Source organism: Apteryx rowi, unplaced genomic scaffold, assembly GCF_003343035.1.
Source record: "Apteryx rowi isolate R43461 unplaced genomic scaffold, aptRow1 scaffold_17, whole genome shotgun sequence".
NCBI classification, from domain to species: domain Eukaryota; kingdom Metazoa; phylum Chordata; class Aves; order Apterygiformes; family Apterygidae; genus Apteryx; species Apteryx rowi.
In genome coordinates, this window is record NW_020447974.1 from 656,361 (window position 1) to 679,957 (window position 23,597).

A 23,597-nucleotide genomic window follows, 5' to 3' on the forward strand; every position below is an offset into this window, starting at 1 on the left:
ACTAATTTGACAGTGCAGTACTGAACATCTGTCTAACAAATGAAAAATGACTACATTATGTGAGTTATTGAGTAGCTTAAACTCATTTTTATAAACTTTTACTAAGTCAATGAGACAAGTGTGTATGTGTCAATCTGGGAAACGTGTTTCCTCTGAGATATGATGTTTAACTTCCAATTCCCTTAATGCAGAGGTGATGTAATGGAATGTCTGTGTGTTAACCAAAGTACTTTATTTTCACTTTGTATTGAACTTGACCCATTGCATCAAGGTCATACTACCTGTGCAATTTTCTCCCCCCCCCCTTTTTTTTTTCCACAGAGTATTGGAAAGCCACTTCCAGTCTCAGAAAGAAATCTATGAAAAGGAGATTGAAGGTCTGAATTTTAAAGTTGAACATCTTAGCCAAGATATTAATCATCTACAAAAATTATTTCGAGAGGAAAATGACATAAATGATGGTATTCGACTTGAAGTTAGCAGGCTAACTTCAGAAAACCTGGTAAGATCAAGATGTACTAAAGCAAAGTATGTTTTTATTACTTAGCAACACAATCCAAATGTGTTTGTGGCATAAAGCCCTCAAAATCTTGCAGTCATGTCTGTGAATTCTCAAGGCTCTAACAGATATAGCCGTGTCAGATTGAACATCCATGTAGGCTCTTTCCCTGCATGCAGGGATAGCGTGTTAGGAGGCAGCAGAATTTATTTTCTGAGCGTACAGCTTGTTGAGAAAGCCTCACAGAGGCACTTCCCCATCTTTTACATAAACTTGAATTAAGATTTGATTCTAATCACAGAATGGTAAAATACTATTTTGCAAACTCTTACTTGGTATGTGATGCGCACACAGGCTTTGACTTCTCATGTTGATGACTAAGGAGACATTGATCACTGAGATCTTTAGAATATTTAGAATGCGTAGAACTCTTGTATGCTCATGGGCTAAATATTCAGATGTTAGAAAAGATCTTTTGAAGTTCAAAATGTTGCCAGGATGTTCTTTGCCAAGCTCATACAAATATTTTGGTTATGCTGTGTGCAATTCTTACCAATGCAAGCAACTTTTGAGGGGTATAATAATTTCTACAGATATGCAGCTTTATACTGGAAGTCATGAAAAACAAATATGTATTTAGATTTTTTATTTATACAGAATTTTAACTAAAAAATGAATCAAAGGTTTAGCAGTGACCAGCGAGCTAGCTCATTGTAACTTTTTAAATACCTATCTAATTTAAATTTCTAATCTGATAATTAAAAAAATAGCTAGTGTTTGATCAGATCATTATGTTTATCTAATGGAATATTTTTGGTATTTCAGACTTAATGAAGAACAGTTTCATAATACTGTAACTTCCTCTGGGTTAATATTAAAAAAGAACAAATTATTCTACCAGGTTCTAATTTTCATTATACTGAAGCACTCAAGTTCAGAATTTAGTTGCCATATTCTTTCCCTGTAGTCAGAGGAGAGAAATTAGTGTCCTCCAATCTAAAGCCTCTTTAAAGGTATCTCTGACTCTCAGGCTGAAAAGTTCTTTAACTTGATAGTGAAAGAATAGACGCCTGTAGGATTTATGGTAGTTATAGATTCGTGCAGCTCTGAGGCTCTCCACCAGAGGGCAGTTAAGCATATAAAGTCGTTAATAAACTGCAGGCAAGGCTTATGAGTCTAAAATCCTCATAGGCACCTAACTGCATAAAACTAACACAAGAAAGTGCAATTAGTCARGCAGTTAGTATATACCATATTATCTTTCTGTTGAGTAAAAAGTAACAAAAGAATTATTTTTGAAACACAGTTACTAAAAATGAAAACATAAAGAATAGTCACTTTTTTTGTTTTTAAAAAGTGGTTTTGTAAGATACTGAGTGTTTTCCAAAATTAATTGAATTAGGGAAATTAAAGCCGCAGTGCAATTTACTTTAAACTACAGAACACAAGAATGGTAGTGTTGGGTCAGGCCAAACATTTAGTTAGCTGATTATTTCATCTTTAAGAGTGGCCAGCAGCAGATGCCCAGAGAAAAGTTATACAGATCAGGCAAGCAGGTAGCAGTACTTCCCCACAGTATTTTCCCAGTCCTTGATAATTTGCAGTGGAAGGACTTCCTGTGTCATAGGAATTGTTGGATATGTTTGAAAAGAGGAAGGTGCTGAGATATTCAGATGTCCTTTTTCTCTAAAAGGTGATCCCAGATCTTAAACAGCAAGTTTCTGAGCTTGAAAATCAAAAATTAGATCTTGAAAACCGTCTTCAAGAACAGACTATAAAGTTGAAAGGTAAAGTACTTGTGCGATCACTAGCCTTACAGTTGTTTAAAAAAACCGTGATGAATTCCCTAGATTTGAATTTGTAAAAGCTAAAACAATATTACATGATAACTTCATTGCTTTCTTACTTATTTTCTTGCTGGTAAAATGGAAGAAACACCAAGAAGAAAATGTGTTGTATAGTTTATATCTGTTACTGAAGAATAAAATATATGCCTGAGTAGCTGTTTTTTTTAACCCTTTTTTGATCTTTCAGTTCTATAGTTTAGGTGCATATATTAATGCATGTGTATTCAGTAGACTCTGCTGAGAATATGTGCAATGGACTATGACCTTTGGAAACAATCATAAAAAGGAAAGATATTTCAGAATGTAAGGAGTTCCCTGTGAGGTCGTCTTAAGTAGAAAGAGTGTTGAAGGATTCAGAGAAGTGAGTAGCAGATAGAGGGAAAAGTTCCTGCTAGATTCTGTCTAATTAGGAAAACACATTTTGCTGAGGGTTCTGTCTCTCTGTAACTTAGAGTCCTCCCAAGAAGCTGCTTTTTTCTTTTTAATTTGGAAGTAGCTTTGCTGCTAACTGCAATAATTTAATAGTGCTCAAAGTCACTATCCCATATAATCTTCTGTGTGCAGTGGAATAATCAGTTATTTATCTGATATAGTGTCCGACATGTCATTCAGTGTTGTTAGATAAAACATAATTGTGAGTGTAAGAAGAGATTCACTAAATACTAGTACAGATCAGTAAGCAAATGTGATTTTGTTGTTTCTCTTTTGTTTTGGGTTTTGCTGCTAATTATTACTGAAAAAAATGAAAGAGATGTCTAATCGGCTGCATCATGAGCTAGAAAGGGACAGAACACAAAGGCGGTAATTTTTTTTTTTTTTTTTAATGTAAGAAATGTAAGTGTCATAGGCTGGGGTAACAAAGTCACTCAAAGTCTTTGAAGTTCCACGTCCAACATAAGATTTGCCATACAGCTCTGGGTACACTTAATAGGTAATGGCCAAGTATGATATGACTATGCTTTAAAGAAAGAAGAATAAAAGAAAAAAACTTCCTATTTCTAGAGCAAATGAAGCCCAGAATGAAACAGACCTAAAAGAAAAAGAGAGACTGAAAATCACAACCCAAGAAATTGAAGGGCTGAGCAATGGTTTGAAGCAAGATGAAGTCCAGGATGAAGTAAAAAGCAAGATAAAGCAAGAAACAACTCGACTTACTGTGGAAAATATGGTGAGGATATTAAATTCTCACTAAGAAAATATACCTAAAATGTGAGATAAAAAGAAAGAAATCTTGATTTCTTGGTATGGGCAGGATGTTTTCTCAGTTTATCAGGGGAGAAAAAAGACATGAAGGTTTCATCTTTCTTCCACCAAGTAGAATTAAAAACATGTTATAATGTACTTTATTTGTGACAGTAACATGTAGCAGGAAAAGGCATTTTTTACATGTGGTTGTTCTGAACTCACTGACTTTTATTATAGGATCTTGAAGAAAAACTAGACATGAAGGACAGAATAATAAAAAAATTGGAGGATCAGATCAAAACTCTTACCAAGACTATTGAAAAAGGTGAGATACTGTTGTGTGATTTTTAATAATTTTGGATGTTTAGTGTGTTTTTGAAAGAGGTTTGGGGCAGGAGAGTTACAAATTTAAAACCTCAGGAAAAAGCGCCAGGGAAATAACAGAAATTTTATAAAAGCCCTTTACCTGTCCTTTTTTTTTCCCCAGCAAAAAAATGGACAGGTATCCAGCCTAAACTATGCTAGAAAGTTTAGGCCAGTAATATCAGCTTCTGTCAACAGAAATTAATACATATCCGCACACAAACTGTCTCTGAGCCAACAGAATGTTAGTTTTGTATCAGCTGAGTAACTGCCCCCTATTGGGCTTTGGCCTTCAGATGCCCATGGTTCTTGATACAAAGTTAGTTTGTACAAACTTCATATATAACAAGTAATTCTTCAGTGTAGAATACATTTCACAAGATTGAAGAAGTATCTGATGCTGAGATACATCACTGCTACTTGTTTGCCTTATTAATGCAAGTAATTCCACTGAATCCAATGAAACTATTCACATGAGTAGTATGAGTGTTGTTTAACTCATAATGCTTGGAACCATAAGCTAAGAGCATTATTGTGAACAGGGCCTGCACTTTGTTTATTACAATGAGAACTGCTTATCTCCAATAGTTTATACTAAAATGTGAATGTTAAGTTAATCATTTACCTTCAGGTAACAGTGCTTTTGTGTTTGACAGCCAATGAAGTTCATGTGCCAACTTTGTCTAAAGAGTACGTTGGAATGATGGAATACAAAAAAGAGGATGAAGAAAGGATTGTTCAAAATCTGATCCTTGGTACTTTAGTAACACTTCAAGTTTAAACAGTAGTCAGTGATATTCAGTGTAGACACTACAACAAAAACTGCAAGTCCCCGTACTTCAGTTATGTTCGAGGTTGGCTTTATCCCACTCCCTTATTGCCACTACAGCCTGGAGGCTCTATATAGCTCCTTTCTGTCACCAGTCATTTCAAAAACAAAGTGCTTTATCTGTGTAAAAATCATTTATCTGACTCTACATAACTCTGACTGTATTATCTTTCTTATTATTTGTTCACTCATAAAGCTAGAAATCTCAAGAGCACTCCAGGTGCTTGAATTTGCTTTTGTCCTGGTCATCTACTAAGCCTGTAAGTCATTGGACTTATATCCATGTGTGGCTTACTAATCTCCTGTCTGTTCTTCCCTATCATTCCCTTCACTGAAGGCTGTGCTTTCATATGGTTCTCTCTTGTAGGAGAATTTTGCCCTTCCTCTGAGTTACTTCCACAATATCCATCTTACCACCAGTATTTTTCATTTGCTTACAATTAACAGTAAACTCAAAGAATTTTCCATGTACATCAGTACCCTTATTAACTACTACTTGGAAATGACATCTTTCCATTCTCATCTACTTCAGCCTTGTGCATGTTTCTTTCTTTGTGAAAACAGGAGTGTCATTAAGCAATGCCGGAATTTGGTGGGGCCTCCTGCAGATAGCTAAATGCCAGTCACTTTTTGAAGTTTTCCTGTCTGGCATAGCTGCAATACTCTCCCAACTGTCTGGAAAAGTTAATTAATACTTCATATGAAAGATACTGTTATACAAGTTTTCAGGAACAAGCAGTTCATCAGTAAATCCGTTATCAAGTGACTGGTCACTGAAGAAATGAACCCCATGGTACTTGTCTTTTTCAGAATGACACATTAAATCTTTGCATTCATATATAATAAACCTAATGACTCTCCTTTATGCAGATTTAAAGCCACGTGGAGTTGTAGTTAATATGATACCTGGCCTTCCAGCTCACATCCTATTCATGTGTGTGAGGTATGCAGATTATCTGAATGATGCTGACATGCTGAAATCATTCATGAATGTAACCATTGATGGTATCAAACAAGTTATTAAGGTAGGAATAATATTTGGCTGTACTCTACTTTTTGATTTTAGTGTAAGGTTTACAAGATGCATGCCTTGCACCGGGGGAATGCTGACGCTTTCATTTGCTAGCATTTCTAAGATAGAATAATTGCCATTAGTGACACTCCTTTTAGAGTTTGTAGTAGTATTCTTGTGCAGCCTTCGGGTAAGGTTGCACTGTGCTGAACATGGTAACGCATGCATTAACAGAAACTATCCTTATCTGCAGAGCTTGTTGACAAAATGATTTCAAGTATTTTACATCTGAAAGTGAGTAGCTAATTAGGTTCAGTATGCCTATGATTTTAGCCCTAGTAAAAGTTGGAAGGCCAGAAATGAGGGTTAGTATGTTTGGCAGTAGAATGGTATGAGACTTTTAAATGCTTTTTACTATACTGTTCTACCAGTGTAGTGGTTTTTAGACATATCATTTGGTACTGCAGCATTAGTACCCAAATGATAGAAAGTTATGCTGTCAGCCAGTTTAGAAAACCAAGTTATGAACACGAATCATTAGTTTATTATCTGATATGTATTACAATTTCAGCTATGTGAAAGCATTATTGTAGGTTTATAATGCAATAGAACAGCAGGCATGCTTTGCAGCACAGGTAGGAATGGACTGTGATTTATGCAGTTGACTCTGTTGTGTAAACAGTGCCTATTGTTTGTTTGGAAACAAGTTGATACCACAGGTTATCCTTAAAAAAAATTTGTACTTAGTTAACAAGACAAAAAAGCACATTTAAGCATAGTTATAATTGAGTTTATATGCAGTTCCTTTGTGTAAATAGGCATTGTTAGCACTATTGCAGGAGGGCCTCCAGTACACTACACCCCAATATTTAGGTATGTGTTAAAGCTGTTGGATTCAGGCTAATTTGTTTAGACAGTCTCTCATATTAGAAGAGTTAAACAGTGTTTACCAAAGAAGAGGGAGCTTTGCCGTATATACCTTAGCCGGAAAACGCAGTATGATTTGTACAGCTAGCATGTTGCAGATGCTGTATGCTCCTTCTGCTATAGATAGATGCTATTATACCAGCTCTCTAATGGTCTTAAGTTCAGCAGCAGAATTAAATTAAGTCCATTGGATGATGTTGTTAAAAGATTGCTTTATTTATCATTTTCAGGAACATTCAGAAGATTTTGAGATGTTGTCCTTTTGGCTTTCCAATACATATTATTTTCTTAACTGTTTGAAGCAGTACAGTGGGGAAGAGGTAGGAATGATTTTACCAAATAATTTAATTACTTTACCTTTGACCAGCATTTAATTCTGTAAGCAAAATAGACAGGGATAATTATTCACTAGGTCACCACTGTTTCTTCAAGATATTTACGTATTCATATTGCTCTGTGGTGATATATGTCTTATATGAAGATAGAAAAGAACTAACTGATCAAGTGAACTCAAGAAAACATTAAAGTGCTGAACTCAGGTAAAGGCAAGACTTGTAAACTGTTACTTAATCTCTTTAACATGGGTTTAATGTGAGCTGGATTTCAGATGTCCAACTAAATGTATATAAAAGAGTTTTACTATTTTATAATTGTGACCTCTTCAAACACTAATATGAGATTACAGAAGAAAACCTCAAGAAAGGTGCATAATAATGAAACAGCCATTTTTCCTTATTTTATTTGCTTATTTAAGCTAAGATTCATCCTGATTTTTGAGATTCTTTTAAATTGCAAACTCTTACTATATTTGATTGCTAGAGATTATAAACTTAGACAGACTGAACTGAAATTGCACAAGCACATGAGAATACGGTCTTCAAGAAAAGCGAAGAGGTATCATAAAGCCTAGGAATCACAGTAACTGTGTACTGTCTAACCTACAATACTCCCTCTTGTGGTCATATTGATAAGATAGAATAAGCAATGGAGAATTGGAAACATTTAAATTTAATTAATAACATTCTTTTATAATCTAATTCCAACAATAGAGAAAGGTCTGAATACAGATTTTACAATTTTAATCTATATTTGTAATAGACTACTTCCAAGGAGTGAACATTCAAGACTTCTCACAAGTTAGTATCCTGTCTGGATTTTTGAAGTCAGAGCTTTCCTGATAAAAAGTCCAAAAATGACATCCCTTTGCAGCAATAAAATGTACATTTTATTTTTTTTTGCCAGCATAGTTTAAACTACTGTGTTTTGGCTTTTTCTGAGAAATAATTGCTTGTTTTCTGTTTAAATGATCCAGAAACTGAGCCAAAGTCCATTGAAAACTATGCAGGTCTTTCCTTTGGCTTTGGTAGGAGCTAGATTTAGCTTTTGGAAGCAACTACTTGTGAACTGGAAAAATAAGCACCGGAAGCCCAGAACTGGAAGCATCTTTTGAAGATGGCAGTAGCTTTGACTTATTTTGAGACTGTGTTTGGTCAGAGACAGAATGAGTTACTATAATATATTACCTCTTAATGYTAATTGATAATAATGATGTTACCTGATTTCTAATAATTATATTTGCAATTTACTTTTAGGAATTTATGAAGTATAACACCCCATGTCAGAATAAGAACTGTTTAAAGCATTTTGATCTCTCAGAATACAGACAGATTCTTAGTGACTTGGCCATTCGTATCTATCACCAATTTGTTATTGTAATGGAGAACAACATTCAGCCAATGATTGGTAAGAAAGCAAGAATCTGGAGAGACTTAAATGTAGCTTGTGAAATGCATGAATAAAGCTTATATATGGGGCAAAGGGTGGGACAAGCTTCATTCTCCTGTTGACTATGCATATATGTACCTACATGTTTGTATGTACATGTATGTTTCTGTGTATATAAATTCCACTGAATGTTATATCCTCACAGGATTTGGAAAGACTTTGTCCTCAGAACAATTTCCCAGTGTGGGGTAACGCTTTGAAACAGAATGGTCTTGCTGGTCTAGATGTGGAACATACACTTTCATTTTCCTAAAGATGGAGGCACCGCTGGGAACATTTGCTCTCTAGTTTTTTCCTATTTCACTGCCTTGTGTTTCCCACCTAACTAATATTGCTAACTAGCCAGGCAGAATGCAAGCAATGAAGTGTCAGAGTATACCACTTCTATATTATCTTATAATACTACTTTCAGTATAAATTATAGCCTTTGTTCTGGAAGATTACTGCAATACTATTATTTTACTATTTTTTAATGATTTTGTCTAATTATTTGTGATAGTATGAGTGCCATTTTAATTATGATTTATGCAAAGCAAACTTTCTTCCTGATTCTCTTTTGACAAAGGACTGGGGGTGCTAACCTTATAGGATGTGCAATGAATAACTTACTCTGTCCGTAGTCTTATGTTAACGTGGAAAGGAGAAAGACATCAACATTCTACAAAAACAATAGGCTTCTTTTAATTTGTGTATTCCGGAAGCCTTTATCAGTTTCTTATTTTTCTAGTATCATTTAACTTTTAAAATATCTTTAAATTATATTTTGTTCCAGAATTAAGTTAATGTAACTGAAAGGAGCCTTAGTAGCATTGGTCTTACCAGTTACTTCCTATTGTCTTCCAGTTCCAGGCATGCTGGAATATGAAAGTCTCCAGGGAATTTCTGGCTTGAAACCTACAGGGTTCCGTAAGCGTTCTTCTAGTATAGACGACACAGATACCTACACAATGACCTCTATTCTGCAGCAGCTCAGCTATTTTTATAGTACAATGTGCCAGAATGGCTTGGACTCTGAGCTTCTAAAGCAGGCAGTGAAGCAGCTTTTCTTTCTGATTGGAGCTGTTACCCTCAATAGTCTGTTCCTCCGCAAGGACATGTGCTCTTGTAGAAAAGGAATGCAGATAAGGTAAAGCCAGTAAAGTTTCAGCAAGCAGTTGCTTGAGAATGGACTTTTTAACATGTTTTTATGTAACATAGTCCCTTTTTTCTGAGTCACTGGATATTCTGTGAATATTCTGCTGAAAGTAGCCAGTTGTTTTTCACTCTTTTGAAAAGTAATCTTTGCCTTTTGGACTGATCTTTCTGATACTAACATATTACAAATTTTGCCTTCTATGGAAACACTAATGAAGGAAAAGAGAGAAAATCACAGTCCAGAGTTCCAAGTCAGATGTGTTTAAGACTCTTCCCATGTTAGTTCACTCATGAAAATGAAGAGTATTTTTAATTCTTAGTATAGTGAACAGGTACTGCATTCCCTGGCTGGCAAATAGACTTGCATTTTTCATGCTCTGAGAAAGGCACTGAGAGAGGACTATTAARGGTTTGAGTCAGGTGCCATCTGTCTTGTTATGAGCATCAGGAGAACATGCTTCTAACTGTTTTGCAGAAGATACTCCTCATCTGTTCTCCATTAGACAGTCTGCAGACTAAGGTGAAAGAAAATCAGTAGATCTTGACCCATCTAGCAATATTATTAGAAGAAAGTTGCTTTAGCCTTTAGAACACAAGTTGTAAGCCCCACCCTACTTTGTAATGTACAGATTGTTCTTATCTCTTGTATAAACTCAGTTGTAAATTAATATTTTAAAGATAAATAGTGCACCAACGTAACAGCCAATGCCAGTATTCATTGGTAATGTTCTGTAAATGACAGTTAAACTAATAAGTTGCTTTCTGTTGTCCAAGCTTTAAGAAATAAAGAAAATAAAAAGGATTAAAATGTACATCAAAGGGATTAAACGTACAGATCAGTAAGCCTTTGATTGTTTGGGTTTTATAATCTATGGATGTTTTTTAGCTTAAAATGTATACATTTGAACATTGCATTAAAGGAACAGTGTTCCTTTAGTATCATTAATGATAGAAGTTTTTAGTATAATTTGCTTATTAGGGAGACCTGACATTTCTGTGTCTATTCCTTGTTTAACCCAGATGCAATATCAGCTACTTGGAAGAATGGCTTAAAGACAAGAATCTCCAAAGCAGCAATGCCAAAGAAACTTTGGAGCCTCTGTCTCAGGCAGCCTGGCTCCTTCAGGTCAAAAAGATCACTGATGATGATGCCAAGGAAATATATGAACACTGCACATCTCTTTCCACTGTGCAGGTAATGAACCTTTTGTTTTCTGGCAGCACCAGTTACAGAATCTTAGCTTTCTGAAATAATTTATTGCAAAGAGCTACTGGCCTTTCGTTTGGTGAACATAGCGTTCCTCAGCATTTCACGTCACCACTTGCTATATTTGAATTTTTAACTCCTTATTCCCAATTGTTAACATTTTAAATGCTCTTGTGGTGAATACCTGTCTGCATTGTTCTACATCCCACCTTTTTATTCCATAGTATGTTTTCTTTACTTTAACACGGACTTTTTTGTTGAGTTTCTCTTAACTAATTCAGCTTTTTCTGCTACTCCTTGATCCTACTGATGCATTTGGAAATAAGTCATAGCAATCATCACATGCATAACCACTCAATAGGTGACCAGTTAAAATTCCCTCTTTGCTGTGAAACTCCTTACTAAGACTTCAATTAAATATCAGTAAAAATGTCATATTATTGCTTTCTCCTTTTTGTCTGCTCGCTTTTTGTAGCATATTAAAACAGTGTCTTTAATTTAAACAGATAGTTAAGATTCTCAACTCATACACACCGATAGATGATTTTGAGAAAAGAGTGACTCCATCGTTTGTTCGTAAAGTCCAGGTAAAAGCTCTAATTATTATCTAATTATCTAATTATTATCTCTGATATTTAAGTTACAGGATACTTCATACACACTTGTCTTTCATGCTATAAGTTTATACTTGACCTTTAAGTCGTATTATGACAAAGTTGCTCAGCTTCTAGACCTTTGGAAATGATCAAAAAAGACTCCTTAGCATTATGTGAAAGCAAGATGTGTCATGGGGAAAAAATATTTTTACTAGTTTTGCTTTTATTCTTAATAGGATATTTTCTTAATCTTTCTGTTATAATTTCAGGCTATGCTAAATAATCGTGAGGATGTTCCACAGTTGATGCTCGATACCAAATATCTCTTTCAAGTGACATTTCCTTTCACCCCCTCTCCACATGCCTTGGAAATGATACAAGTCCCCAGCAGCTTCAAACTTGGCTTTCTCACAAGAGTGTAATAAAAAGGAGACATCAGTATTTCCTCAGAGGCTAAAGACAGACAGACTTTCATGCTGTGTTTCTTCAGCTGGTGGATGGTATGGTAGCTTGCAGTGAACTATACCTTTAAAACTTGTTGTTGAGTCCAGACTTAAAAAGTAGGAATAATTTCAGCTTGTGATTTCCTTTTCTGTTCTCTTGCTGTTCTCCAGTTTTCATTACAGTCCTGAAAGAAATGCCATTATACCGTCAGCTGGATATAAAAGTGACCTTATTGTTTTGTAGCCCAAACCTGACAAGCAAAGCATTTTTCTGTCAGGCTTGCATTGGTGCCCTGTCGGTAACCCTAAAGCACCAGTCACAGGAGCAAGTGTTATGGATGCAATGGGATAACTGCTGTTATCTTGTCATTTTTCTTGGCATCACTTTCTGTCACAAGAGATTTTTTTTTCCGTGCTAATTCCATTCATTGCCTTGATATGATGGATCTGTTTTAAAGTAGTTTTCACCCTTCTGTATTTTTATACCTTTATTCCTTTTGTGAAATACGTGTCTTATAACAGTTCCTCCAGAAGACTGTAGTAAGAAGAAATGGAAGGTCTTCTCACAGTAGTTTAGAAAAAAATCAGTACAAAAAATCAGTACAGTCAGCTTCCCCATTGAAGCTGGGAATAGTGCTAAGATCAAGCTAAGAGAACTGCTATTACAAACTCACATCTTTTTGTAGACAGGCTAGGTTGCTCGCCTGGGCAGAATGCTTGCATTATAGTCCAGGCACACCAGACAGCTCTTTAGCCAGGGAAGCAACTCAGATGGTTGTCTTGAAGACAGATTTCAGATTTGCTCTAAAAAATTCTGTGGTGACATGTCTGGATTTTCCTATCAAGCATTATAGTAGAAAAGTCAGATGTAAAATCCATGTTGCTATCCAGGTTTGAATTAGAGGCTTGTTTCTCTAAAAAGCAGAAGTCCATCTCCTGTTTTGGGTCTATCTCTAATACAGTGTATTTCAGAACATACACTGAGCATGCACAGGTATACACATCTTTTTTCTCTCTTCCTTTTTCGCTTTTTTCCCTCCCCCAGTCCAGACACTGAGTAGGAATGAATGCAGATACTGTAGTCTAGTCTTACTGATAAACCAAACTTAATTTCTTAGGTTTTGTTTTTATTTATTTAATTTAGATTGCAGGATCTGTATAAGCAGAAGTAGTCCCCTTTTTGCTTTGTACAGCCTTCTTCATAGAATCCAGAATGCAATGAATAATAACTTTATTTGATACTGGACCCTGTGAGAACAACTGAAGAAAAAGCATTCACCTCACTACAATGATGACTGTCCTTAGAAATTCCTCAATAAATTATGTTATTTTTTTCTATCTAGTGTATTAGACATGGTTATTATAATAAAGTACTAAAGCTCCACTATATTTAAAGGATTCTATTTCAATTTAGTTAATTTAAACATTACAGGAAGGAACAATTGATTTTTTTATTATACAGTGTTTGTACTTCTTGTTTAATTTCACAGAACAATCTGTAGATGTAAAGGTGGAATCATTTTTGCTATTTGCTCTCCTTGGTATTTACTATGAATGGTGACATATTCATAGTGATGTCCACAGAGATATATGAAAAATATATGAAGGAAAAATGTTATGTTTTGTTTAATAGCAACAAAAAGTATAAAAATATCACAGACATAGGTAGACTAGTATTTTTCACTTGCTAAATAAAGTAGTTTTTAAATCAAATGGAAGTACTTCGAGTGATGTAATAGTTATTTTATGTTTTCAATACTAAATGATGTGAAGGAAACTACTTGGATTACGTGAACCTTAGTGAGTATTATCAGTCATGTATTACACTGTAACATCTTATTTACCTAATGGTCTGGTTGTTTTACTGCGGCATCGTGCATCTTCCTGTCAGAATGGTATGCTGTCCCTGACTCCTCATGAATTTCTGTAAATATTTTTATGCAAACAAGTTTTGTTGCTATAAATTGTATATAACCTTTTTTACAGTTACCAGAGCTATATGTCTGTTACCTGGTAGGGTATGGCTAAAATCGCAGTCTGCTCTTACATCCACATCACACAGAAGTGTCTGAAGGCATGTACGTCCTTGTGAGAAAAATCAGTGATAGCTGATCAGAGGAAAATGTTATGACAATCTGGTGCTAAGTTACTTTGAGAGGCTTGTGTGAAATATGCTATTAACACTGTGTATACAAAGAACAAAATATTGATTTATTTTCAAAAGAAAGTTCAAACTGACCAGTGTTTACTGTATGTTGTCAAAAACTTGTCTTGCCTTTGCTGATGTTAATGCCTTCAACCAGTATATAAGGTAAAAAAACCCATCTGTTATCTGTAATTCTAAGTGTTAGAGGGCAGTAGTAGTCAAGGCCGATACATGAAAGAGGCATTACTGAGGATAGCTTTCCTAAAAAGGTAGTAAAGGAGAGAGTTAGTCCATTCAAACAGGAGCATTTTGAATGATAATCCTTACTGCAGTGGGAAAGCACTGAAATAGCTTATGGACAGACATGTGAGATGCTATTGCCATCACTGGACTTGTGTCCATATGTGACTCCTGCAGCTTCTGGCAATGGGACTTAGAGATGGACCCAAAGGTGGTCCCTTTCAGTCCTGTGTTCTCATAATACTCTGATAAAAAAAAGATTAGGATGAGTTCCTTCTACCCAAATTTATACTGAGCTGAGATCTTCCTCCCCCCCTTTTTTTCTCATTGCCTCACATTCTCTTGACTATTGAATGCAAGTATCTAGTGGCATGATTTCATTGACTTCAGTGGGGTCACAATAAGAGATGAGACCTTCACAGCACTTTTTAAATTGTTCAGACGTATTTTCATAGTTCTCCCCTGAGTTTTTAAAAGAGTGCAAAAAGGCAGAATTTTTTTATTTTGTTCTTTTAAGACAATAACTTGAAAATCAGGTGAATGGTAAAAGTATATCCAAGGAAGTATGCCTGAAAGCAGCATGGATAATAATCAATGTGTTTGACTTTTAATTTTCTTTAAAAATATGAGATAGATTTAGCTTTGACAGTGTCATTTGTCACAATATCAATATGATAGTTGGAAAAATCAGTGCAGTCAGTCATCTCCCCAGTATGTTTAAACTTCAACATTTGAAACAAAACAAAAATTGCCGCTATATGGAACAGACAAAATCTGCTTTGCCTAACAGTTTGAGTATGTTCTTTATTCCTTATTCTGAAAGAGGGCAGTTAAAATGAAGCATTTAAACTATAATCATCATGACTGACCTGAGGCGATACAACCGGAGAGGCTGAGCTTTAAATACCCTTTAAGCAGATTTAACAGGAAGGTCACATTTCTACATTAGCAACTGCACACAGCTTATTTACTCATCTTGAGACACTTCAAGTTCTTGCTCTTCCAAAAGGTAGGTAAATTTGGATATTTATCAACAAGATTCATTGTACAGAATTTCTCTGCAAGTAGCATATTTGTTAATATGTTTCATCATGCTACTATTTTTAAATTGCTACTATGATTTTTAAAAAAATCTAGTAAGTTTAAAAATCTCAGGCTGTGGCACAAGAAGTTATAATCCTTTTAGACCTTTCTTGGCTTAAACTGTTTATGATAATGATGGATTTCTTTCCTATTTTATAAAGATATGTACTATCTCAAGTATAATACTGCTTTTTAATTATCTGGAAGTTTTGTTGGCTTCTTTTCTAGCAAAATTTTATATGTCATAATATCATCTGAAGTAACATACTGATATCAGGCAAGATTCATCCTGAATGTGACTCCAGTAAATTTGCACATTATCTGAAAGATTAGTTCTGCCCTTCTTCCAAGCATTAGATCCTTGTCTAAAGTCTCTAAATCCGGTAATGATATTTTGTTCAACTAAGATGGCATTTTGTCTATAATACTTGCCTTTTACACTTCTTCCAAAGTGAAAATTTTCCTCCCAAAGTCTAGTATAGGGTTAGTGTCCTGAGGCTTCATACCAAGTACATAAATGTTACCTGATTATGTCACCTGAGTTGCCCACAGTGAGAATCACTAATTCTAAGAAACTCTCAATAAGAGATTATTCTGCTCTAAATGTCCAGACATAGTTATCTAGCACAATTGAACCCTGGTGCTATAGTCACCTTAAAGCTACCAGGAATACTAGCACAAGAGAAAGTCCCTGAAAGGATGGCAGATTGTGGTATCAGGCTCATTTCTGGTTTGCAAAAGAACGCATTAAAAACTTCAGAACATATTTGTTGCATTTCATCAAATAGGATATAAACCCCTTTGACTGCATGTAGCTCATTCAAAGCTCCATGCAGATTTCAAGATTACAATGTAGTGTGTTGTACTTCATTTCGGGTCAGATTTCTTCCCACATGTTTTGGGATGAAGTTATGCCTCTGCTGAGACAACAGCAAAATTTCTATTGATTTGGGTGTGGGCAGGGTTTCTGAGTTCATTGTTAAAAATTAAAAGAAGCTATTGCAGGGCCTACCTAAATGAAGCAAAAGAAATTGAATCCAGATTTTTAAATTTGTTTGGCTAGGCATTTTTTGAAAAAACAAAAACAAACCAAATCTTATTCTAGGGCACCTGCCTGCATTGTACTGCTTATTCTTAAGCATTTCATTGGACTAGTTGAAAAATGAGACAGTAAACTCATTGTGTTAACTGTATGTGTCTAAATACTGTTAAAAGCTTCCATTTTAGAAGTGGTGAAAGATCTCATTTTCCCTATGAAAAAAACAAGGAGAAAAATGACACTAGAACATTCTGCTTGTTTCTATTTCTGAATCTCAAGCAATTTTTAATTCTATTGATGACGAGGAAAGTGCTTTGTTCCTAGAGGTAACTGTGGTTTGTTAAAAAAAAAAAGGGGGGGGGGTCATAATGACCCAGCTTTGAGTGTACTGGAACATCAATTTCTGCTCAAGTAACACAGTTTGTGATATTTTTGTAGCTGCTGACTGAATCCTAGGCCATCTTTCCAGCTTTAAAAATAATACATAGTATTGACTGTATAATAATGCAGTGGGAAAACAATAAATATTGATCAGTGCTGATTTCTCAGAAATCCAGCTCATTGTTATGTGTTGTCTGGTTACTGTCTGCTGACATTAGTTGAGTAAAAACTGAGAGTTAATTCCTGCATGTAGTGAATTAATGCTGCACATTATAACAAAATGTTCTCCTATCTACTTTTCTTCATAAAAATAAAATTTTCAGAGCACATGCTAGTGACTGTCTTGCATATAGTCAAAGTTCATCAGGCTTTAATGATTAATCACAGAGAGAGATTATCCAGCCTACAGTTGTCTATACACAGTCTAAGATGCATTAGCTACCTGAGAAATACCAGGAGCTTTGCATTAGGCTGGAATGCTTGCCTGCTTCCTTCTCTGTCTCTTTCAGCTCTATCATACTGCAAAGATGTGCGACCAGACCTTTCTGGCGATTGTATTTGGTCTGTGTGACAAGTGCTCCAAAGAGAAACCCCTTAGGCCTGTTTACATCAAATCAGAACAACTCAGCTACTGCTCGCTATGTGTGGAAATGGTACGTTGATTTTATCAGCCAGAATGTGAAAATACTGCTAAGAATAGGGGTTGGATGTATTAATGTTCTGTTTTGTTGGACTTTTCTGGGCGGCAAATAGGCTTCGGTAGGCAGAAAGCTTGCTTGCTTCTAATCCAAATAAACCTGATTGCAAGCACCTGATGTTATTCCTGGAGCCTGGAACAGAGGGGTTCTGTGCCCAGTAATGCCTTTTTGATTCCTGACTGAAAAAATGACCACAAGCTTTTTCCCCAAGGGTATTGCTGTGTAAATGTTACGTACCTAGTTAACTCTGCCCTGAAGTAAATGTGTGCAAGTCTGCTGGGTCTGTGATCTTGAGTATTGCCCATTACCTTTAACAGAACTTAACACAAGATGAAACTGTTGCAGTAAACTGATTAACGAGAAACTAGGGGCTATAAAGTTGGTTTAGCCTATCTCAGTAAAACTGGGCCTGTTCATGTGCTGTCAGAACTCCTTCATGGCCCGCATGTCATACTGAGACCGTGTTGTCTTGCATGCCATGTGCAGTACGTGGGTGAGGGATCTTTGAGAGCTGGAGGGAGCTACAATGAAGATAAAGCAGGAAGAGGTTGTTGCATGGTAGAGCAGGCTCTTCTGTCATCATGTCCATGGACCACCCCAGAAGGTGGTATTGGGGAATACTAGCAAACCTGCTAACCTGTCCAACATGTCCTACTAGAATACCTGCATGGGGAAGAGATCTGGAGGCTTTCTAAGCTCCAACAATTACTGGTGAGGCAATATCCCACTCTCCTGGTAGGGAACACTGTCCCAGTGAGGTTGCTGTTTTTTAGATGAAATACAAAGCTCAGGTCATGAACCTGTGTGGCCACTAATGAGCTGGTCTCCAAAACTCCTTTTATAGACTTAGGAATGTTGTTGTCCTGGTTATACTCCAATTTGGAGTAATTTTATTCTTCCTGAACCATTGTGTATTATCAGTTAGACATCCTTCATTGCTTCCTCCCCAGAACTGGTCTGTACTGTTACTGAGCAGTGTCCAACAGTTTGTTGCATTTGAGTGTCAGATCAAATGATCTCTGCAGAAATGTTAAAAGGTTTAACTAGCTATGTTTACAACACACTGTAAGACAGGCAGATGAGAGCACTGATTTGGCGGTCATAGATGGTGCAATGTGTACAGTTCACTGACTGACACAGCACATTCTCGTGTGTTACATTGTTTAGAAGGAAATTTAGATATAATGACTGCAAGACAAAAGACAATCCCTTCCCTATTCATTTGCTTCTCCTGTCTTTGAAATTACTGTTTTGTTCATGTCCTTCTTGGCCAGCAGCCTATAAATAGCTATGTATCCAGTAAATTTTTGCATGACTTGATAAATGCATACTGGGATTACAAGAAACTATTTGCTATTTACAGTTCCTGCAGCTTTCTCCTCCTTCCTTTCTCTACCGTCCATGTTATAGAAGGTAGGCTCCTACCAACAGAAACAGCTATTAAGTGGAAGAAAAAGAGAGCTCAGGAAGAATTACCTCAGCACTTAACAATCTGTTAGGCTTCCTCTTAACACTGAAGTAGGATCTTGGGCTTTCTGGTAGGTCTGGCTTCAGCTTGCTCCTTCATATTTATTTTGAAAAAGAGATTTAAAAACAAATACTTAGAGTTCTTTGCACTAGCACTGAAATACATATGGGTAGGGAAGTTATGTCCTTCACCTTCTGGAACTGATTTTTCAGAGCTGTGGGTATGCTTTGGCTAGTATCAAAATGCACAATATGTCCTTGCCATGCCTTTGCAGGTGTTTGTGGATGCATGTGCATTATATAGTGTGTAATTGGCTGGTCCTTTTGCAACTGCTTGATTGCACATGTAACTCTTAATTTCAAATGCAGATGGGACTCAGCTGCACATATACATTTTTATCAGCCAGTCCTTGTGATTTTCCCCAAACTAACACATGYTGAGGCATAACAGAATTCAGGAATTGCCACATCACAGTATTGAGATCATCCTACTTGGATAAGTTGCCTTTTAAACAAAATCATCTTTTCCCTCTGGAGTTTACCAGTTTTGGTGATAGATACTAATCAGTAGAAACTCTAATGCAGTCAGTAAGTGTTTGCTGTTTTATTATCCACAGAAAGTATTAGTAAATTAGCTTACAACAGAGACAACAGAATTAGTGAGACTAAAAACTTGTGTCACACTGTTGCACCCTCCTTTTTCCCTTATGCCCTTATTGATAGAACAGTACCAACTTTCTTGCATGGTTCCCAATTACTACAATCGTTTGTTTGCCAAGTTTGAAAGGTAGGTTTACAATTGCAGTAACTATTGGTTTTGCCACAATTCTTGGTGATAGAATGCTTTTTCTTCTGTAGCAGCTCCACAGAGTAATGCTGTGTAGAAAGCTGACTACTCCAGAGTGGTTGCAATTGATAATTACTCTCAAAATATATGAAGCCAAGTCAGCTTGCCTTTGCTCTGTTGTGAATGGTCAGAGACAAAAGCCATCTTATAAGAAGCTGTCCTTGTTTTGGAACCTTGGAGGCTCACTGCCATTGAGGACATAGCAGTTAGTTTGGAAGCAGACAGTTTTCTAGGGAATGCTGGTGGTCACTATTTTTTCACCAGTCATTATTTCACCATTAATGGATTATATCATTATATAGCACAGGTCAGTTAGTTACTGCTTTCCCATAGAGTCCACGTACCACACCTCCTGTAGAGGATGATTTCACAGACATTTGGCCTGCGCTGACATGTTTTGAAACCCATCTCAAAGCACTCTGCAGAGTACAAGTTAAGAGGACCTACACTTTATCCACTGCTGCAGATTGATCTGCCATTTCAGATTAAACACACCTTCAGCAAAATGAATTCTAACATTGTGCTAACAAGTTTTTTACTATTTATAATTATTATTTGGAGTAATTGCTCATGCATTGTTAAAAGTACATTGCCTTCAGCATGACTAGGTTTTATGAAAAGGGAGAAACAAAAAGGCTTGATTTAAGCATTGTTTACTAAATGGTAACATTCTTGCTTTGCCTTTTTTTCTTCTTTCTTTTTTTTTTTTGTAGTTGCCCTAGTACTGTATTATCCTCTAAATTAATCCAACCCTGGTCCATTTTATTTAAAGCTCCCAAATGGACTTACTCTAACCTGTGGTTTTTGCATGGTTAGCTAATGACTACATTGGTAGTTAAGCAGCTTGGTTAGATGAACTAATACTTTTTACTTTACTCAGACTAATGAAATGTATGTTATACATAACACACTTTAAGATTCACTCTGTTCAGTAGAGACTTCCCTTTCATCTCATGGTTCTGCTCATCCCTATCATCTTGGGTCTGATATCAAGACTCAGTCTGAACATGTGTGGTTTCCAATGTCTCTCACACCTTCTACACCATTCTTCGTAGAACTTTTTAATCCTATTCCCCAAGGCAGTGAGACTGCTAACATCAGTAAAGCAAGAAAGTCTGGACCTTTTACTGTCATTACTGTGCCAGCCAGCTGACATACAAGCATTATCAGAGCCAAGTTCCTTAGAGCTGATGGGTTCCTATTAAGGCAAACAAAATTTTCATAGATTCTGTTGGATTTGACTTCTAGGTCTCTTCACACTTACTAGGTGTCAGAAGTAGGACATTCGTCAGAGATGAAACTCCTTCAAAAAATCAAATTTTTTTTTCAGAATCTTCCCCTGCCACTCCCTTAGGACACAGAATAGCCACATTATTGAATTTAATATAAACAGGTTTAATTTTTCAGACATGAAGATAACATGCTAGAAGCTTCCTGACACTTTTCTGCTTCATGATGCTTTTTTTGTTGTTCTGGCATGACTTTAAAAATACTGAATTTTTATTTCTTTGGTGCTGTCAGTGTGTTGGGAAGGTTTCGCAAAGTGCTGTTTACTCTGAGGGGCAYTGAAGAATGTTCCCATATCCGGCAGTATGTGAACTCCATAGATTACACTGTCGACTTCTTCTTTTGTGATACTGAGCATAATTGGATCAAAATAAGTTCAGGGTTGCCTGGACAGCCATCAGGCTGACATGGTTAAGTTTCTGTGGACAATATGAAGACTGGAAATATATCCACTGCTTTTGACTCTCCAGCTAAATAACCCAGCTCCTGTTTGCAGATACATTGACTAAGAAAGACACTGAGCACAAGGTCAGACCAAGGCTTGAATTCAGCCTCCAGATCCACACTGAAAGGCTCAGCAGCTCTGCCTGTGCATCCCAGCTGACAGTGGCACTACTGCTAAACCTAGTGTGGGAAAGGACTTGATTTTCTCTGACACCCGGTACTGTGTCCAGGATGTGCCCAGAGTCTAAACAACAGCTGCAAACACTTATTTTCTTATCTCACTTTCCACTCTGGGAACATCTCCAGGTTGAACAACAGGCATTTGGGTTGTCTATTTTCTGGCTAAAGGGAGACAATGGGAGTCAATATTAGCAAAGTTACTCCATGTAGATCAGGGACAATTACTATAAAAAGAAGAGGACGTTTTCAAGGAACTCCCAGGGAACAAAAAGCTGCAGGGCCATTTGCCACAAGCTCCATCCCTGGAAAAGTGTGCAGCAGACCTGGCGTGACTGCACGCAGCCAGAGCCCGCAGCCAGAGCTGCAGTGCTGCTCTGGGTTCACGCTAACACCAGAGGGAAGGATTCCTTGTTCCAGTTGGATTTTTAATATTGGCCCATTTCAAGGGTAGGGAAGGCCGCAGACCCTAACATGCATATCTGTGTGCAGGGTAAAGAGGTAGTTGGTTTAAAAAAAAAAAAAAAAAAAGGAAAAGTGATAGCAAAAAATTTAAAAACAAGGAGTTCAAAGCATAGTAGAGAGAAGGCTTCACGCCGCTGCATCTGTCGTACTGGCACAGCGTCTGGGTCAGAGACTTTTCCGGTACCTTAGTGCTCTAGTCAGCCCTTACCTGTAGGGGCGTAAGGGAACGATGGAGCTGGGCTGTGACTTGCTGAGCCGGGACAGGACCTGTCTTCCCAGTTTGACCTTTTAAAATGCTATTGAGGTAAAGAATACGTCTTTTTTTTCTCCTTCTCCCACAGAGTGTGCAATTTTTGGTACAAACAAATTTAGGTTCCAAGCAGAAACACTCTTTTGCACATCTATCTGGGGAAATGAAACCTTTGGGCTGCGCAAGTGGCTTGCGCTGCACAGCACACGTTTCCTGGAGAAAGCCCGTGACCATGCGGGCTGTTTGCACGCAGCCGTGGCGGGGGTGAGGAGAGGAGGCGAGGCGAGCTCGCAGGCCGCCTGCCTCGAGGCCGGCCCCGAGCACGGAGCCCGCCGGGCCGGGCCGGGCCAGCGCTGCCTGCTCCCGGGGCGTGCGGTGGGGAAGGGGCCGCGCAGGCAGGTGCTGGCTGCAGGCACAGCGAGCAGCGCCTCCGCTCCGGCCTCGGACGTCAGCGTGGGGAGGGGGCGGGAGTCCAGCCCGGCTCCGGCTCAGTTGCAGAGGCAGCGGGAGCCTCAGCAGCATCCCTGAGCGCCGGGCAGTCAGACTCCTCCTCCCCGCCTCTCGCTCCTTTCCTCCCTCCCTGCTTCCTTTGCAAAGATGGCAACCGAGGGGCTGCAGGAGAACGAGACCTTGGCATCGCTGAAGAACGAGGCCGAGAGCCTGAAGGGCAAGCTGGAGGAGGAGAGGGCCAAGCTGCACGACGTGGAGCGTGAGTGCGGCCGGCGAGCGCGGCGGCCGGGCCGGGCGCGCCGAGGGAGGGGCGCGGGGGCCGCGAGCCCGGGCTGCGGCGGCCGGCGCTCGGCTGCGGCGGGCAGGGACCGGCGGGCGGCAGGAAAGCGCGCAGCGCTGCTGCCCGGGCCCGCCCGCGGAACGGAGGCACGCCGCTCTGCAGCGCGAAGCGGGCAGGGCCTTGCCCCGCGCACGCCCCGCCGCTGTCTGACAGACGCTTTTCCGTATTTGCCGAAGGCGAGGCGAAAGCGTGGTGGGCGCGTGGACACGCGATAAACACACGGGATAAACGGGAAGCGAGCGCAGCGGCGGGCAAGCGGGCAGCCCGGCCTCGCCGCGCCTCGGCCTCGGGGGGCGCCGGCGGGAAGCAGGGACGCGTCCTCCGCACGCGTGCCCCGCCGTGCCCCTCCGTGCCCCTCCGTGCCCTTCCGTGCCCTTCCGTGCCCTTCCGTGCCCCGCCGTGCCCCGCCGTGCCCCGCTGTGCCCCTCCGTGCCCCTCCGTGCCCCTCCGTGCCCC

The 23,597-nt window shown here is 38.3% G+C and overlaps 2 protein-coding genes across 2 annotated transcripts in view; both read left to right on the forward strand.

Annotated features, from left to right (window-relative positions):
* MYO5C (myosin VC) overlaps positions 1 to 11,835 on the forward strand; it is a 37,483-nt gene extending 25,648 nt beyond the window's left edge. Inside the window, exons 29-41 of the mRNA XM_026060537.1 lie at positions 322 to 502; positions 2,193 to 2,287; positions 3,085 to 3,147; positions 3,349 to 3,514; positions 3,769 to 3,856; positions 4,551 to 4,649; positions 5,594 to 5,748; positions 6,893 to 6,982; positions 8,255 to 8,405; positions 9,291 to 9,573; positions 10,602 to 10,776; positions 11,295 to 11,375; positions 11,654 to 11,835. Of these exons, the coding sequence (XP_025916322.1) occupies positions 322 to 502; positions 2,193 to 2,287; positions 3,085 to 3,147; positions 3,349 to 3,514; positions 3,769 to 3,856; positions 4,551 to 4,649; positions 5,594 to 5,748; positions 6,893 to 6,982; positions 8,255 to 8,405; positions 9,291 to 9,573; positions 10,602 to 10,776; positions 11,295 to 11,375; positions 11,654 to 11,806 (1,780 nt within the window). The 3' untranslated portion in view covers positions 11,807 to 11,835. The remainder of the gene's footprint in view (positions 1 to 321; positions 503 to 2,192; positions 2,288 to 3,084; positions 3,148 to 3,348; positions 3,515 to 3,768; positions 3,857 to 4,550; positions 4,650 to 5,593; positions 5,749 to 6,892; positions 6,983 to 8,254; positions 8,406 to 9,290; positions 9,574 to 10,601; positions 10,777 to 11,294; positions 11,376 to 11,653) is intronic.
* Positions 11,836 to 17,243: 5,408 nt separating this feature from the next.
* The window catches only part of GNB5 (G protein subunit beta 5), a 29,612-nt gene continuing 23,258 nt past the window's right edge, over positions 17,244 to 23,597 (forward strand). The window contains exons 1-2 of the mRNA XM_026060681.1: positions 17,244 to 17,369; positions 22,949 to 23,060. Of these exons, the coding sequence (XP_025916466.1) occupies positions 17,244 to 17,369; positions 22,949 to 23,060 (238 nt within the window). The remainder of the gene's footprint in view (positions 17,370 to 22,948; positions 23,061 to 23,597) is intronic.